This window comes from Halichoerus grypus, chromosome 11, assembly GCF_964656455.1.
Source record: "Halichoerus grypus chromosome 11, mHalGry1.hap1.1, whole genome shotgun sequence".
Lineage (NCBI taxonomy): Eukaryota > Metazoa > Chordata > Mammalia > Carnivora > Phocidae > Halichoerus > Halichoerus grypus.
Window position 1 is genome coordinate 93,460,772 of NC_135722.1, and position 16,430 is coordinate 93,477,201.

The following is a 16,430-nucleotide window of genomic DNA, read 5'->3' on the forward strand; positions in this document are numbered from 1 at the left end:
TTACATTTCAGAACCCACTGTTATTGTACACAAGCCAATTCCTTACCTGTTGTCCATGCCATTGTTCTGGGTATGGAGGTTTTCTCTGCCATCCTTCTGAGCTACTTTTCTGCTTGCTTCCTCTTCTGTCTCACTCAGGCTTTCCTGTTGAAGGCTTTCTTCCTCTAAGCTGTCTGGCTCCATACTGTTGTCCCCCCGGATTTGGTCTTCAAACTGGGACTTACTCTCTTGAGTGAAGCTTCCTGAATCAGATTCCAAGGAGTCTTTTGAAATCAGATGTAAGTCCTTCTTGAAAGGTGGCTCTGTGGACTGGACCTTTAAGTTGGTATGATGAACAGGAGACTGAATTGAGAGCTTGGGAATTAATTTACTATGACTCATCTTGAAAACATACAAATATGAATATGAATACAAATAGTCTTGATGATAGGAGCAGTTGGCTTGAGTATTTAAAGTTGTGGTTCACAAAAGCATTACCTAAAAAAAAAAATTGTATTCGTGTCACTTTGTGACTACAGAATTCTCTTTAATTTCAATGTTAATCAAACATTTAAGTGAGCAGAACCCTGTTGCATTATCTGCAGCCTTTTGTATGTACCCTTTTGTATGGGGAAGGTCTATTGGAAAAACTACTGTGTTCTCTCTACAGAAACACATCTGATGTAGAGTTCATAAACAGCCTGAGTAATCAAATACAGCTTTATTAAGGAAATCAAATGGCTGGATTCCTTTTTCTACCTTCCAAGGGCCTATTACAGACAAGCCTGGACAAAGCTAAATGGTTAATTATGGATGGTACTTTGATGGCTTTATTTCAAATACCCAGGGCACCAATACAAATATGCCATGTTCAGGAGTATTCATGAATAGAGTAAAACAGGTTCAGGGTCTACTGTTTGAAAAGTAAAGGAGAGAGCAGGGAAGAGCATGGTCTCCATAGTTGGAACTATAAAGAGGGAAGCTGTTTTGTACCTGGATCTATATCGGCTGGTTTCATCATTTAGAAGGCATTTTGGTCCCCCGGTTGCCACTAGGTAGGAATAAGTAATTTAGGTGGACATTACGTGGAGATCAATCTCAGCTCAGTATATAAAAAAAAGAACGATGATTAAAACTGTTTAACGCAAAATTTGGAGGCTTTGTGCATTCTGCCACTGAGTGATTCATGGCAGAGGCTGGATGTCTCCCTACTTGAAAGGGATGCTGGCCTCGAGAATATTGCGTGGGTGGGAGATTGGCCTGAGTAACAGCTAGGGTCCCTTCTAACTCGCTTAAGTGTGTGATTCCAAGTGAGCCTTCCTTGTCTCAGAGGGCTGCCATAAAGACCCATGAGATGGTTTATGGAAAGGGTGCTCTAAGTTCGTATCACATTGAAAGGAGATGATGATTTTGGATTGTGCTTCCTTTCATCTCTCCCTAGCATTTCTATTTTGCTCAGTCTTCTATCTCACTGCCTTTATGCCATTTTTTTTTTCTGTAGGTCAGACAACAGAAACTTTTACCATCAGAGATTCCAGGGCTTGCTCTTGTTCTTTTGGCAAATGCTAGCTTTTTTTTTTAATTTTTTAAAAAAAAATTTTTTTTTTTTTAAGATTTTATTTATTTGCAAGAGAGAGAATGAGAGACAGAGAGCATGAGAGGAAGGAGGGTCAGAGGGAGAAGCAGACTCCCTGCTGAGCAGGGAGCCCGATGCGGGACTCGATCCCGGGACTCCAGGATCATGACCTGAGCCGAAGGCAGTTGCTTAACCAACTGAGCCACCCAGGTGCCCGGCAAATGCTAGCTTTAATTAAATAACACAAACTTATTCCTATTCCTGACACTGCTAATAATGTTGACCTCGTTGCTAACACCATCAACACCTCAGAGGAAAGTACCTTAACAAACAAAATAGACGAAAGGTAGCCTTCAGATTTAAATGCATATGAAGTGGTTTTCTTTTTAATTCAAAATTCCCCAAGCTGGTGTTATAAATATAAATAATATATTATTGTTTAACCATACAGACTGTTATATCATCTTATTTTAAAAATACATAGTGTGCCCTATCTTATTTTAATACTGACAAGTAGATTAACTCTTGCTTTTTATGGAGTTTTTAGAAAGCAGCAAATCTACCAAGTACTAACTAACATTTTAACAGAAACAGTTTGTATAAACATCTGTAAGAGTTTTACTGGGTGAGTTTAAGTCACTGTACATGGGATTGTTAAAGACAAAGCTTAAAATAATCATTCTATCTCAATTTGGAATTGCTCATGAAATCATTCAGTACCCTCAATTGTTCTTCTTAAGTGAGATGGACTAAGGTTTCCTAGAGTTAATGAATAAAAAAAAGTCCATAGAAGATTATTTTGGTGTAATTAATGAAATCTGCAATAGTGCAGAGAATAGAAAGCCGAACACCAGCAAAGCTGGGGCTTTGGTGGAGGCCTGATCTTATAAAGGCATGAGATTAAAGAAGGAAAAGCTGGTATCTCGAATAAATTAGCAAGTAGGCATTTTAAATGTCATGAATGTGGCTCCCTAGTGGCACAATTGTTTTTCACTGAAATTTCGGACCTAGAGAGGCTGACAACCTCGTTACAAAAGTAAACAAGGCAGACTGGGATATTGCCAATGGTATCCAGGCACTAAGACGCGGCAGTTCCCTAGGGTTCCCTTCAAGACCTTGGGTCTCCTCCTCTAGTACTGGGAGGAACGAATTTCCGTCTGTAGGTGAAAAGGTACCCTGCTCGCTCTGGCCAAGATGAAAGAGAAAAAGTTGCCCTGTTGTGGAACAGCCCGGAAGCTGCCCACAAGGGACGATCGGTTTGTTTTCTCTCTTTGCCTCTTTTCTGATGGACAAGACCCGGCAGCAAAGGCATCTTAAGGTCAAGGAGGTGACAGGTCCCTGGGGGCGGGGGTGGGGAGGGAGTCTGTTGCCCTGGGCGGTTCTTTATCAACAGAGGACAGGGCTGCTCTGGGAGTCTGGGCACTAAAGCCTCTCCAGGTGCCAGTTCCTGGGCCCTCGTCCCTGCCTTGCCACGGTCCCCCACTTCCTGCCCGGGCCCCAAATGCTGTCCGGCGCGGGCTCGTTGGGGTTCTCCTGGTCCTGATCCAGTTTCCTCCTGTCCCCACCCCCAGTCCCAGTCCTTCCCATTTCCCTCCCCCGGCGCGCGCACCCTCGTTCAGGAGGCAACCGCCTGTCACCTGCCCAGTGCTCCTCGGCGACCGTGACCCCTGCAGCCCGCATCCTCCTGAGCCGCCACCACCCGACCTCCCTCCTGCCGCCCCGCCCCGCCCGCGTGGCAGGTGCTGCCTTGGAGACCGTGGCCAACAGAGCGCGCCCGGGGCTCCGCTCAGGGGGCGGGGCTCCGCTCAGGGGGCGGGGCCAGCGCGGAGGCGTTTCCTGCCCCGGCAGAGGGGGTGGGACTGGTTGTGATGACAGCGTTCGAGGACGGGGAGCTCTGGGCCAGGCTGCTGTAGGGCCACCCTGACTTCCCATCTTTGGAAAGCAAGGAAAGGCAGGCCACTGAGTGGGAGGAGATACTTGCGACAAATACTGCTAGGGTAGGCAAAGGACTCCTACAAATCAAGAGAGAAAATCCAGTGAAAGAACGGGTAAATGACTTGGACAGGAATATTACAAAAGAAATCCAAATGGCGGATAAATATTTGTTTTTGATTGAAAAGGTGCTTAATTCATTAATAATCAGAAGAGGGCAAATTAAAACCATAGTGGATATCTGTGACTCCGTACTCACCAGATGGGCATAAGTCAAAATATCTGACTGCGCCCAGGGTAGGGGAGGATGCAAAGCAAAGAACCCTCATGTGCTACAGAGGGGAATGTGAAGTGGCGCAGCCACTTTGGCGAATCGTTCGAGGTTAGCTGGGATATATATATATCCTATGACTCAGCAATTTCACTTTTAGGTGTCTAGCCCCCAAACTTATGCACCCAACTGAAAATAACTGAAACATCCATCAACAATAGAACAGTTAATTAAAATGTGATATTCCATACCCTGGCCTACTATACAATAAGGTCAATGAATGAAATACAGCAACAACACAGAGAGATCTTAACGCCTCCGCCTCCTGGTTTCAGCTTAGGTCCTGATCTCAGAGTTGTGAGATGGAGCCTGCGTCGGGCTCTGTGCTCAGTGAGGAGTCTGTTTATGTTGCTCTTCCCCTCTCCCTTTGCCCCTCTTCCCTGCTCAGGCTCTCTGTCTCTCTCAAATAAGTAAATCTTTTTAAAAAAATGTTGAGGAAAAAATCCCTCAAAATACATATTGTATGATTTTATATATAAAAATTATAAACAGGAAAATTTAAACTGTACTATATATGGATGTACAGTTAATGGAGAGAACTATGAAAAGAAGCAAAGTAGTGATTGTCATAAAGTTAGGATTGTGATTAGCTCTGGCCTGCATGCGGGGGGGGGGCGGCGTTGGCAGAGTGTTTGTGCGATTGTATTTCCTGACTTTTAATGCTGGTTACATAGATAACTCATTTTATAACAGTTCAATAAGCTTTATTTACATTCATGTATATCTATATAGAATATTTCACTACCTTTAAAGAAGAGTAAAAAAAAAAAGTGTTGGGAATTATATTCACATTAAAATAGCATTAAAACCACAAGTAGATTTGAATAACTAGCTGCAAAGAGGGAAGAATGATTCCAGTTGCCTCATTCATGATAGGAAACTGAGAATTGGAAAATATCTTTACTACTCAATTTTACTATTTTTTATTTTGTTTTTTATTCGAATTAGATATTTTTTTAAAAACTTCTTTGACAGCAGGTACCTTGTCTTATGAGAATACAACAGAACCTCAATGTTAAGAAATGAAAGCAAGGTAGCCAAAAGCATTGGTGCTGTTCTGCCCAGCATATTATACAGATTGACATTAGAGCTACTGCGAGTGTGCAAACCAAGCCCAGGCAGAAGGATTTGTTCCCCACAGCAGCTTCTGGAATATGTTATGGAGTTGTTGCTGAGTCATTCCCTTGTCTGCCTCCTCATCTGCTGGTCTGTGGAAACAGATGCTGTGGTTCTTCAGACCCGTGAGGTGCTTTCTGCACTATCTAGAAAAGATTTTATGCTGCTTTTCTGCAAATGATATTTCCTATGAGATTCAGGAATCTACCAATCCAGCAGCTACTTTCAGAGACTAGTCACACCCAGAACATGGGACACCCTGAGCCTGATTTTCCTCCTTCCTCCTCTGTAACAGCTGTCCTGATTATTCTGATTTAAAGCAACTAAAGGCTGAAAGAATAGTCACGATTGGCAGTTGGGGTCCAGTCAGGAGACAGAAGCCACACCAAGTTATTTTAACAGAAATGATCTCATGTGAAGATTTATGAACTGAAACATTGAAAGGAGAACAGGAGTATCGCCTGGAAGGAAGCCACCACCTGCCCTGTTTCTAGGAGAACCCTAGGAAGAGTTTGGAATTATTAAACTTGACAAGCTTGGAGGAAGGGGCCAGAGCAGGGATCCAGGCCTCCAAGGAGGAAATATAAAGCTGATGAGTGCTGGTGTCTGAAAAGGGGTGATGAGGCTGGTTCTGGGGACTTGGGAAAACTAGAAATCAACTGCTGTTACTGAAACAAAGAGGGAGCAAAGACGGAGCAGTCCCTTTTCCCTTTTCCCGTTTCCAGCCTTGCGGTCTCCCTCTAGTGCCCCCTATTGGCAGGCTTGACAAGGAGCCGGCGGGAGAAAGGCGGTGAGGAGGGTTTGCCCCCATCACAGCCGACTTTGTGGGTGTAGTTGAAGCTGAGAGACCCTGGTTTAATAAGCAGCACAGCAATATTCTCTTCTTCACAGTTCCTAAGAATTACCGCGTACAAGCAAAGCCATAAAGTGCATCGTTTTTATCAGCTGTTACGGCACTAATTATACTAAATCTATGTATGAGTAACACTTCCCAGGGTTCGCAAAGTGCTTTTCTGTGTATTACCTGTTCAGAATTAAGCTGTCAACCCGTCCCTAGCCAGAACCCAAGAAGAGTGAGAAACACAAGTAAAAAAATCATCAACATAGATAGGTTAGTAATGCTGGACTGATTTGAATCCTTCTCCACCGTCCTTCATCCATCCCTGCAGCTCCCTACTTCCTACCTCCCTGTCCTGTGCTGTTACTCGTGCTCTGCTACCACAGTCTTTCCTCCACTAGTTCTCGCCTCCCGACTGCTACTCAGTCTATATGACCTTACTGAGCTTCATCTCCTGCAGGAAGAATTTTCAGATAGTCCCCCCACGCTGTCCTCATGACTCTTGACCCAGGGTAGTTCTGAGTCCAGGGGAAGATGGCAGCGTCTGGAGACATTTTTTAGTGTCATGACTTAGGGAAGGGGCTACTGGCTTCTACTGGGGAGAGGCCAGGGATGCTGCCAAACATCCTGCAAATGAGTGGGACAGTCTCCACCACCAAAACCCAACTCCGTTCCAAAGGTTAATAGTGCTGAGGTTGACAAACCCCATGCTAGACTAATGGCCCTCGGGCTGTGGCCCCAAGCTACCCAAGTGCATGCTTCCATTGTTACAGGAGCATACCTGTGGTATTGTATTATTTATGAGTTACTTGTTAACGATTCTGTCACCTCCTTACTCTACGATCAGCTCCTGGAGAACAAGGACTAGCATTGTGCATGCCGCTCAATAGATGCTCAATAAATGTTGAAAAACCACAGTACCCTTATAATTTAGACCTTGAATGGAGGATAGATAACTGTAGCCCTATTAGGCCTTTTAATAGAGATATGCTCTTATTTGGCACATGACTATGATGATTAGATAATTTATTATTTAAGCCCAGGATATGCTCAAAAATAAAAAACAATTGCTATTAACAGATATAAACTGAAATTTTCATAGGTAGCTAGGAAGTGTGGTTATTCTATGTGTAACTCTAACAAGTTTAATCTTCTGGTTCCTTTCCATATATGTTAGATTAGGAGCCGGTTAGAGGATAAGGAAAGGCACCCTGAGTACAGAGAGAAGGGACATTGCCATCAAATGAAGAGACAGCAATATCACAAAAGTAAGAGATGTTCAGAAAAACAAAGCAACTTGCAGTCGTTTGGCGTAGGCAACAGGTAACCCTCTAGTGGAAAACTGTGAGAATCAGAGTATGACAACAAGCACAATGATTACTTTCCATACTGACTTTTACAAACTCACACAGAATAGATCAGTTTAATAAATGTGAGTAGAAACATAAAAATCATGTAGTATATTTTACAAAGATTTTTTCCTCCAAATATGAAAATGTTTAAAATCTAAAGAGACAAACTCTCAATTATCTGCCCACCCCCAGCATTTATTTAGAATGACCATTCGAGATTTTTATGAAGTTGTAATAAGTATGTGTTTATAGTGCAATTCAACAGACAGAAGTAGATAACTCTAACCCTGTTCCAGAAGATAGAGTCGAGTGCTGGGGGACCCTAGAGGGGGAGAGGGGGATTCTGCCTGGCTGGAGTCAGAGGCTTTAGGAACGAGATGATCCTATAGGGCGGCTCTTATGAATACAGAGTAACAAATCATCAATGACCGCCTTTCTTCTAAAATAATTTTATTTTTTATTTATTTTTTTAGAAAAGATTTTATTTATTTATTAGAGAGAGAGAAAGACAGTGAGAGAGGGAACACAAGCAGGGGGAGTGGGAGAGAGAAGCAGGCTTCCTGCCGAGCAGGGAGCCCGATGCAGGGCTCGAAATCAGGACCCTGGGATCATGACCTGAGCTGAAGGCAGACGCTAATGACTGAGCCACCCAGGCGCCCCCTTAAAAATAATTTTAAAACATTTTTTAATTAAATTTTTTATTATGGACATTTAAAAACATATACAACAGTAGAGAGAAAAGGATAATGAACACACATGTAGCCCTCGCCCAGCCTCAACGAAGACCAACATGTGAGCAGTCTTGTTCCTTTTTTTTTTTTAAGGTATGAACTGTCTTTTTTTTTTAAAGATTTTATTTATTGGTGTGTGAGAGAGAAAGAGAGCACAAGCAGGGGGAGTGGCAGGCAGAGGGAGAAGCAGGCTCCCCACTGAGCAAGGAGCCCGATGTGGGACTTGATCCCAGAACCCTGGGATCACGACCTGAGCTGAAGGCAGACACTTAACTGACTGAGCCACCCAGGTGCCCCAAGAGTAAATTTTTAAAAGGAGCTTTCTATAACCAATCGACTATTCCATTCACATTAAAACATGCATAATTAAAGCCTTTAAAAAATGTTATGTTCAGAGAGCTAGCATTGTTTCTGCTGTCAACTAGATGTCTTGGATGATCCAAAATTATTTAAAGGCAAATCTCAGCTGTCATATGATTTCATCTGTAAGGTATCATTTTTAAATAGGGATCATTTTTAAATAACTGCAATAGAATGATCACATTTAAAATAAAATTAATGACTCCTTAATATCATTTAGTACTGAGTCAGTGTTCAGCCTTAGATCGACTTCTAAATATCTTTTCAGAGTGGGTAGATTTGAATCAGGATTCAAGTAAGTTCTACAAAGCGCTTTTTAAAAAAAAAATAACAGCTTTGAGATATAATTCACATAACACACAATTCACCCTTTAAAAATACTTAATTCACTAGTTTTGCCACCATCACAACTATCTAATTCCAGAATATCTGTCCCCCCAAAACCCACACCCATTAGCAGTCACCCCTCATTCCCCTGATCTTTCAGCCAGTGGCAACTGCTAATCTACTCTGTCTTTATGGATTTGCTTATTCCGGACATTTCATATAAATGGAATCCGAAAATACGTGGTCTGTGTGTGTGCGTGTGTGTGTCCAGCTTCTTTCACTTTGCGTAATGTTTTCAAGGTTCATGCATGTTGTATGTATCAGGATTTCATTCCTTTTTACTGCCAAATAACATTCTACTGCATGAATATACCACATTTATTAAATTTTAACCTTTTTAAAAAAAGATTTCTTATTTATTCATTTGAGACAGAGAGAGAGAGAGAGAGCGCGAGCGAGCATGAGCAGGGGAGAGAGGCAGAGGGAGAGGGAGAAGCAGACTCCACACTGAGCAGGGAACCCGATGCAGAACTCAATCGATCCCAGGACCCAGAGATCATGACCTGAGCCGAAGGCAGGTGCTTAACAGACTGAGCCACCCAGGTGCCTCGATCAATGAATTTTTAAAGTATTATTATGAACTCATGAGTTTTAATTTATTTAATACCTTTCAGCTTTTTTGCTTTTTGATGCTTGAATTGTTTCATTTGGGGCAAGTGGAAATCCCTGAGGGGTCTGCACAGATTGGTTTCCGTGTCCTTCAACACAGCCCCGGAAGAGTCTTTGAGAGCTTCCTTGCTTTCTAGTATAAGATGGTCCAGGCTCATCTTCATACATTTCTTGCCCCAACCTGAAATCAGCCATTTCTTCAAGGAGTCTTGGGTCATTTTAGTGGGAATAATATTTACAGACCACAATCTGGGCAGTAAGGATGCTTCTTGGTACTGGAATGGTTACCTTTTCAGTGGAAAAAACTAGGAAATAACTTTTTGTGACTTTTTTCAAGAGAAATATATGAGCTCATGCTTTTGTTTCCAATTTAAACATAAGAACACAAGGCTTTTACTTAACTTACTTGATTTTATGTTTATATCTCTTTCATGCTGAAAATCTTAGATCCAATGATATTAACATAATTAGTTAGGCACTTTATCCTCCATAATATGTATTATACTTTCAAAATGGCTATATTAATAATGTGATTAACAATACGACTACTAAAAGCAATTTAAAATTTATTTGCTGTTCTTTTGTCATTAAGGTATATCCTGCTGGTGTATGCAGTCAAATGTCTGTGTCTTATTTTTATTTTTTTTAAAAGATTTATTTATTTATTTATTTGAGAGAGAGTGCACGACCCTAAGATCATGACCACAGCCAAAATCAAGTTGGATGCTTAACTGACTGAGCCACCCAGGTGCACCCAAATGTCTGTGTTTTAAAGTAACTTGAACTAATTATTCTCTGTGCTGCAGTTTTTGTAAAGAAATTAGTTTTTAAATTTGATTTAGTCTTTAACATGATTATGTAAGTCATTTGCATAGTTCCAAGCCAGATATTTAGGGAAGTCTAACTTCTAGCCCCATCCCTTCACTCAGTCCCCTCTTAGCTCATATAGGTGATGATTTTTGTTAGTTTTTAGATTAGTTGTATTTAAAAAATCTAATCCAATATGTATATATTTCTAACCTAACCCCTTTCTCAGATTAAAGGAATATATGTACTCTCTTTTGTACTTTGCTCTTTTTTCATTCAATAATAAATCCTGGAGATGAGTCTACAGACATATACAGGGAACTACCTTATCATTCCTTTGCATAGTTGTATAATACTCCACTGTGTGCCCAATCAGTTCCCTGTTGATACATACTTGAGTTATTATAGATGGTGCTGCAATGAATAGCTGTGATCTTGTGATATAATAAGAAATATATATTTGGTCTTCATCCTGATACCTGGCACAGAACTCCTGAAACACTTGTAATTTCCTGACCAATAAGGCTGCTGGGAGCATCTTTTATTCTAATATTTGATCTTTGTCCCAGGTTCCTGAAACAAGAGCTGCTAAAACCCTTGGAAGATTCTGAGTGATAGGGGTGAGAGGAGTATCTTTTGTTATTCATAACGAACCCCTTTCAACCACATCTGAGTTTACGCTAGTGAGGTGACTCTTGGCCCTTCGATAGCTTCAGGATGGTGGCTGTTTGTCAGAGGAACCAACCATGAGATTAGAGGGTTGGAACTTTCTGCTCCGCCTCCCAAACTCGGGAGAGGGGCTGGAGATTGAGTTAATCACCAGTGGCCAATGACTTAGTCATGCCTACTTAATGGAACCTCGACAAAAACCCCTAAATAATGGTGCTCAGGGAGCTTCTGGATTGGTGAATTCAGCCATGAGCTAGAAGAGTAATGCAACCCACCTCCACGGGGATTGAAGCTTCTGTGCTTGGGACTCGTTCAGTGCTCCCCCTGTGTGCCTCTTCATCTGGCTAGTCATTTGTATTATTTACAGTATCCTTTACAATAAACTAGTAATAGTAAGTAAAGTGTTCCTCTGCATTCTGTAGGCTGTTGTAGAGAATTATCGAACCTGAGGTGGGGGCCCTGGGAATCCATCGCTTATAGCTGGTCAGTCAGAAGTACAGGTGCGTACAACTTGTGATTGGCATCTGAAGTGGGGACAGAATTATGGGACTGAGCCCTTAACTTAACTACCTCCAGGTAGTTAGGGTCAGAATTGAATTGAATTGTCGGACACCCAGTTAGCGTCTGGAGAGTTGGAAAATTGGTTGATGTGGAGGAAAAAGCCACACATTTGTTGTCTGAAGTCTTGTGAGTAAAAAAGAGTCCATAAGAATCTTGTACATATGTCAAATTGTAATTTTGCTGTTTACCTTTGGGTTTGATTTCTAAAAGTGGAATTGTTGGGTCAAAAAGGAAGTACTCATGTAATTTTGCTAGATTTTGCTAAGTTCGCATTCATAGAGGCTGTATTATTTTACATGCCCACTAGCAACATATGAGAACAATTTCTTCCCTACAACCTGGCCAACAAAGCATGCTGTGAAATGCTTGAATTTTTGCCAGTATAATAGATAAGAAATAGTATTTCAGTGTTGTTTTAATTTTGCATTTCCCTTATGTAAGTGTCATTTTATATGTTTAAGAATAATTTGCCTTTTTTTCCTGCCTTTTTTTTTTTGTGGAGTGGTATTTTTTTTCTTAAAATTTTTTTTAATTGAAGTATAGTTAACATACAGTATTCTATCAGTTTCAGGCGTACAGTATAGTGATTCCACAATTTTCTTTAATATTGCCCTAATTATAACCCTTTGTGGTATAATTTGCAAATATTTTTTTCCCGGTTTGTCATTTGTTGTTTACATTTTTTTTTTTTGGCTATAAAAAGGCATTATGTAGTCAAATTTATGTAGTCAAATTTATCAATCTTTTGCCCTCCTTACTTCTGGATTTTGAGTCATTCTGAGGGAACTTTCTCCCACTTGCAGGTTATAGAACAATCAACCCATGGTTTCTTCTAGTATTTCTGTGGTTTCATTTTGTACATTTCAGTCTTGCATCCGTTTGGATTTTATTTCTGGTTTATGATGTGAGCAATACTTCTGATTTTACCTTTTTTCTGTATGGATGTCCAGTTAGTAAAATGTTTATCTTTTCCTACTGATATGAGATACTATCTTTATCATGTCTAACATTTTTATTTGATAGTCAATATTCAAACCTATTCCTGTCATTGCTGCTGATTTATGAGATGAGGTGGCCATGTTCATCAAAAGTCCTCAGTGCCACTGGGTCCTTCTGTGTCTGTCTGCAATAGCAGTCCCTTTGTGCTCTGTTAGGTTTAAAGTTAAAATTCTGCATGTTCAGTTATGGGGGTGTTCTCAGGAAAGAAACCCAGACTCTGTGGTCTCCATACCATTGTCTCAAACTAGTACAAAGAGAAGACAACTCAGGTAGAGGAGAAAAATGCTAACATTTGTTATATACTTATTATGTATCTAATATTGGGCTAGACTTCGCCTGCATTATATCTTCTCATTTAATCCTTATGGTAATTCTGTGTGAGGAGAATTGTTATCCTCACTTTACAGATAAGGAAATTGAAGATACAAGAGGTTAATCATGACCAAAACCACAGTTTGGGAATAAGGAATTGGGGGAAGCAAAAAAGAGAGAGCATTCTCTCATTTTAAAGAGAAATATTTGTTCTATGTTTGTCTCCCGTAAAGGGGGTAATTCAATTTAAAAGTTTGGTCTGGATAACTGAGGCTTAGTCTCCCTCAAACCACATTGGAAGTCACAGGGTTTAGTATTATTCTAAGACATAATTTTTATTTTACAAATTGGGACCTAATTCAAAAGAGATGTCCTTTTTTTTAAGATTCAATTTATTTGAGAGAGAGTATGTACAAGTAGGGGGGTAGGGGCAGAGGGAGAAGGAGAAGCAGACTTCCCATTGAGCAGGGAGCTCGATGCAGGGCTCGATCCCAGGACCCCAAGATCACTACATCAACCGAAGGCAGACGCTTAACCAACTAAGCCACACAGGAGCCCCGAGGTGTCCTGTCTTCATGAAAAATTGTGACCCATTGTTTCATGGGTTTGCAGAAGATGCAGAATTATTTTCTTTTTTAAAAATGTCTATACAGGACGCTCTCACAAAGTTAGCCCTCTACATTTAGGCAAGATCTTTCCCCCGCTCCCCTTTTTAGATCAACTGTGAGACATTTGGGGGAGAACGTAAGCTTTTACTGCCTTACTTTTAGTTTGCTTCTCTCTGAAAATCAGATGTAGAGCAGAAAATGTAGGAAAAAATTAACATATTCACCAGGTCTAGAGTAATGAATGCATCACAGGAAGGAAGAGGGCTCTCTCTTAGAAGGTGTAACGTTGTAAAAATAGAACTACATCTCATCTAGATCAAAACCCCATTATAAATATAGCAAATTACCATGACCTCAACCAGGGGAAGTAACAGGACATTATGTTGTTAGGCTAAATTAGTGGACTCATGAATGATTGGCAGTTCAAACCATCTTTTTCATCTGCAGGGAGCCTTACTACTTGATGTGTGCTCAGTCTTTTGGGTAGTATAATTTTTGCTCTCTGTTATGTTCATCTAATGGTAGATGGTACAAATGATGCCAGAAAATTTGGTTTGGGTTGGTTTTTGGTTTTGTTTTTTAATCATTTCTGAGAAAGTAACATAAGCATCCTTTTGACGTAGTTCCCCAAAAGTAAGATTAAGAAGGATCATTAAATGGAAATTTCTCAGTTTTTCCTTAGCACTGTCATCTGATGAACAAGAAGATGTGAGCATGAAATGCTCTCTCGGGGATTTAAGTTATATTGTAAGGCGAGAAGCAGGATCCCGTTTTGGTCTTTTTAGGAGCCAATATATCAAGTTTCTAATCCCAGCTGTCTTACTAATTAGTTGTGTGGCCTTTGATGGGCTGAGGAAACCTTTCTGGGTCTCAGTTCCCTCATCTGTCATACAAAAGAATTGCTCTAAATCAGTGGTTCCCAGATCGTGTTTATGAGGACACTAATGTTTCATAAAACAACTGTTTCGTAGTTCACAAGATGATCCGTTTCGGAGCTGTCATTTAAAATTCTGTTCGCCTGGTTTAAATAACAATATGGGGCTCTTCATCTCACTTAACAAGAAGTTCTGAAATATTTAGCAGCTTAACAAAATCATCAAAGATTCCATGTCATTTTGTTCCTTTTCTATGCCCTTCTCACCGTGTTGGCTCAGATTTCCTTGATGGGCTTACAACGGCTGTAGCAATTCCAAGCTTCACTCACAGTTATGAAAACATTTTAGGGGAAGGAAGATGCTTTCATTCTTATCATTAAGAAACATCTTTATCGGAGCACTTGGGTGGTTCAGTCGGTTAAGTTTCCGACTCTTGATTTCGCCCCCGGTCATGATCTCAAGAGTCCTGAGATGGAGCCCCAGGCTGGGCTCTGCGCTGAGCGTGCAACCTGCTAAGATTCTCTTCCTTTGTCTCCCTTGGCCCCCTCCCTCTCTTACTTGCTCACGTGCTTTCTTTCTCTCTAAAAAAAAAAAAAAGAGAAAGAAAAGAAGAAACATCTTTCCCAAAAGCCCTCTGGGAACTTCCACTCACGTCCCAGTGTTTGATGTATCCAGCATAAACTGACCACTAACAAGGGGAATGGGACCATAACTGGTTCAGACCAATCGTGATTTCTCTTTTCGGTTCGGATGAGGTTCACCTACCCTAAAGCACAGGACTACATAGTGTGGGATGGATATTGGAACAAAATCATAGATCCATTTAGTAAGGAGGAAGACATGGGCAAATGGTTACTGTGTGGGCCAACATCATGAATTGCTCTAGATGGTTAAGTTTGAGCTTTGCTGGGTTAAATGAAACAAGAGATTCCTTTATAAGAAGACTTGGGAGAGCCTTTGCTATGCTAATGTGCATCACCTCTATGGGGGCGATATAATGTTGAGTACTTTTCAAGCTTATCTGAGCCCAGAAATCTTTCATTTTCCTGTCTTTCCTCTGCTCTTTGCCAAATTTAAATTGAGAAATATTATTCCTAATTCAGCTTTAATGATAGTATATCTGTTTCAGCTAAAAAATTTTGGCTTATGCTATAGCAGGGCACCCTCATCTATTGGAATCACTCGGGGCTTTAAAAAAAAAATGCCGATCCCGAAACTCCATCTTTAGGTCTGCTAAGGCCTATCTTTGAGGACAAACTTGGGAATCCCAGTTTTATGAAACCTTCTCAGGTGATCCTGACGATTAGCTGAGTCTGCATTCTGCTTTGCATGGTGCTGTAACATTGGCACCTTAGTTTGGCTTCTTGCGTAAAAGGCACCAGAGCAATGGAAACATTTGTGGTGAGCATACTTGGGGAGAATTATCTGCAAACGCAGACTTAGAGTAGCACGATGCAGTAGCAAGATTTAACCAGACGTGACGAGCACCATCTCTGTTCTCTCTGGACTGTTTTCAGAATACAATTTCTACTCCAGAGCTGTTACAAAACTATATAAATGGCATGCCTGATCTTGATGTCAGATTAAAACCCTCTTAGAAATCAGGACCTCCAGCTAACTCCTCTTCTCATAACTCCTCACTTTCCTCTCTTCTGAACAATTCAGTCCTAAAGCCGTTGGGTAGGGTATAGCCAAGTAGGAGTCCATGGTGGTGCTGGTGGGGAAGCTGTGGAGGCTGAGAGAGGGATGTCTGAGCCTGGTGAACAGGCGGTGCCCCTAGGAAGGCTGCCCGGCATGTGTGTCTGAGCCTGAGTGGGTGGGGAGGGTGGCCATGTAGCTATGAGTGTGGCTAAGATTTCCATATATGGGGTGACCTGGTATGTGGGGTCAGAGCCCAAGCTTGGTGAGGAAAGCATCCACCTGGTGGGATGGGGCCACAGCATGTGGAGTCAGAATTTGCACAGGAAGAGGACATGCTCCAGGAGAATGGAATGGTAGCAGAGCTGGGAGACCGCATGTATACATGGGATTGAGCAAATAAGTAAATAGGTTAAGGGTAATGAAACTGGGTTTCTCAGAAAAGGTAGTTACAAATAGAGTAAAGGAGAAAACTAGAATAAACCCATGGTTTTAGGGCGCTTGGGTGGCTCAGTCGGTTGAGTGTCTGCCTTAGGCTGGGGTCATGATCTCATGCTTCTCCTTCTGCCCTTCCCCCCCTGCTCCTGATCTCACTCTCTCTCTCATGCTCTCTCTCTCTCAAATAAATACATAAAATCTTAAAAAAAAAAGCCATGATTTTAAATAGATTTAAATATATATACACACATAGACACATATATCCATATATATAGTTAACTCTTGAACACCAAGAGGTTAGGGAAGTGGCCC

The 16,430-nt window shown here is 41.2% G+C and overlaps 1 protein-coding gene across 3 annotated transcripts in view; it reads right to left on the minus strand.

Annotated features, from left to right (window-relative positions):
* Positions 1-3,274, minus strand: part of JHY (junctional cadherin complex regulator) — a 63,532-nt gene extending 60,258 nt beyond the window's left edge. For all 3 annotated transcript variants that reach the window (XM_036089516.2, XM_036089518.2, XM_036089513.2), the window contains exons 1-2: positions 3,165-3,274; positions 47-477 (exon numbers count right to left, since the gene is read on the minus strand). In XM_036089516.2, coding sequence (XP_035945409.2) covers positions 47-381 — 335 coding nt within the window. In that variant the 5' untranslated portion in view covers positions 382-477; positions 3,165-3,274. The remainder of the gene's footprint in view (positions 1-46; positions 478-3,164) is intronic.
* Positions 3,275-16,430: the final 13,156 nt, after the last annotated feature.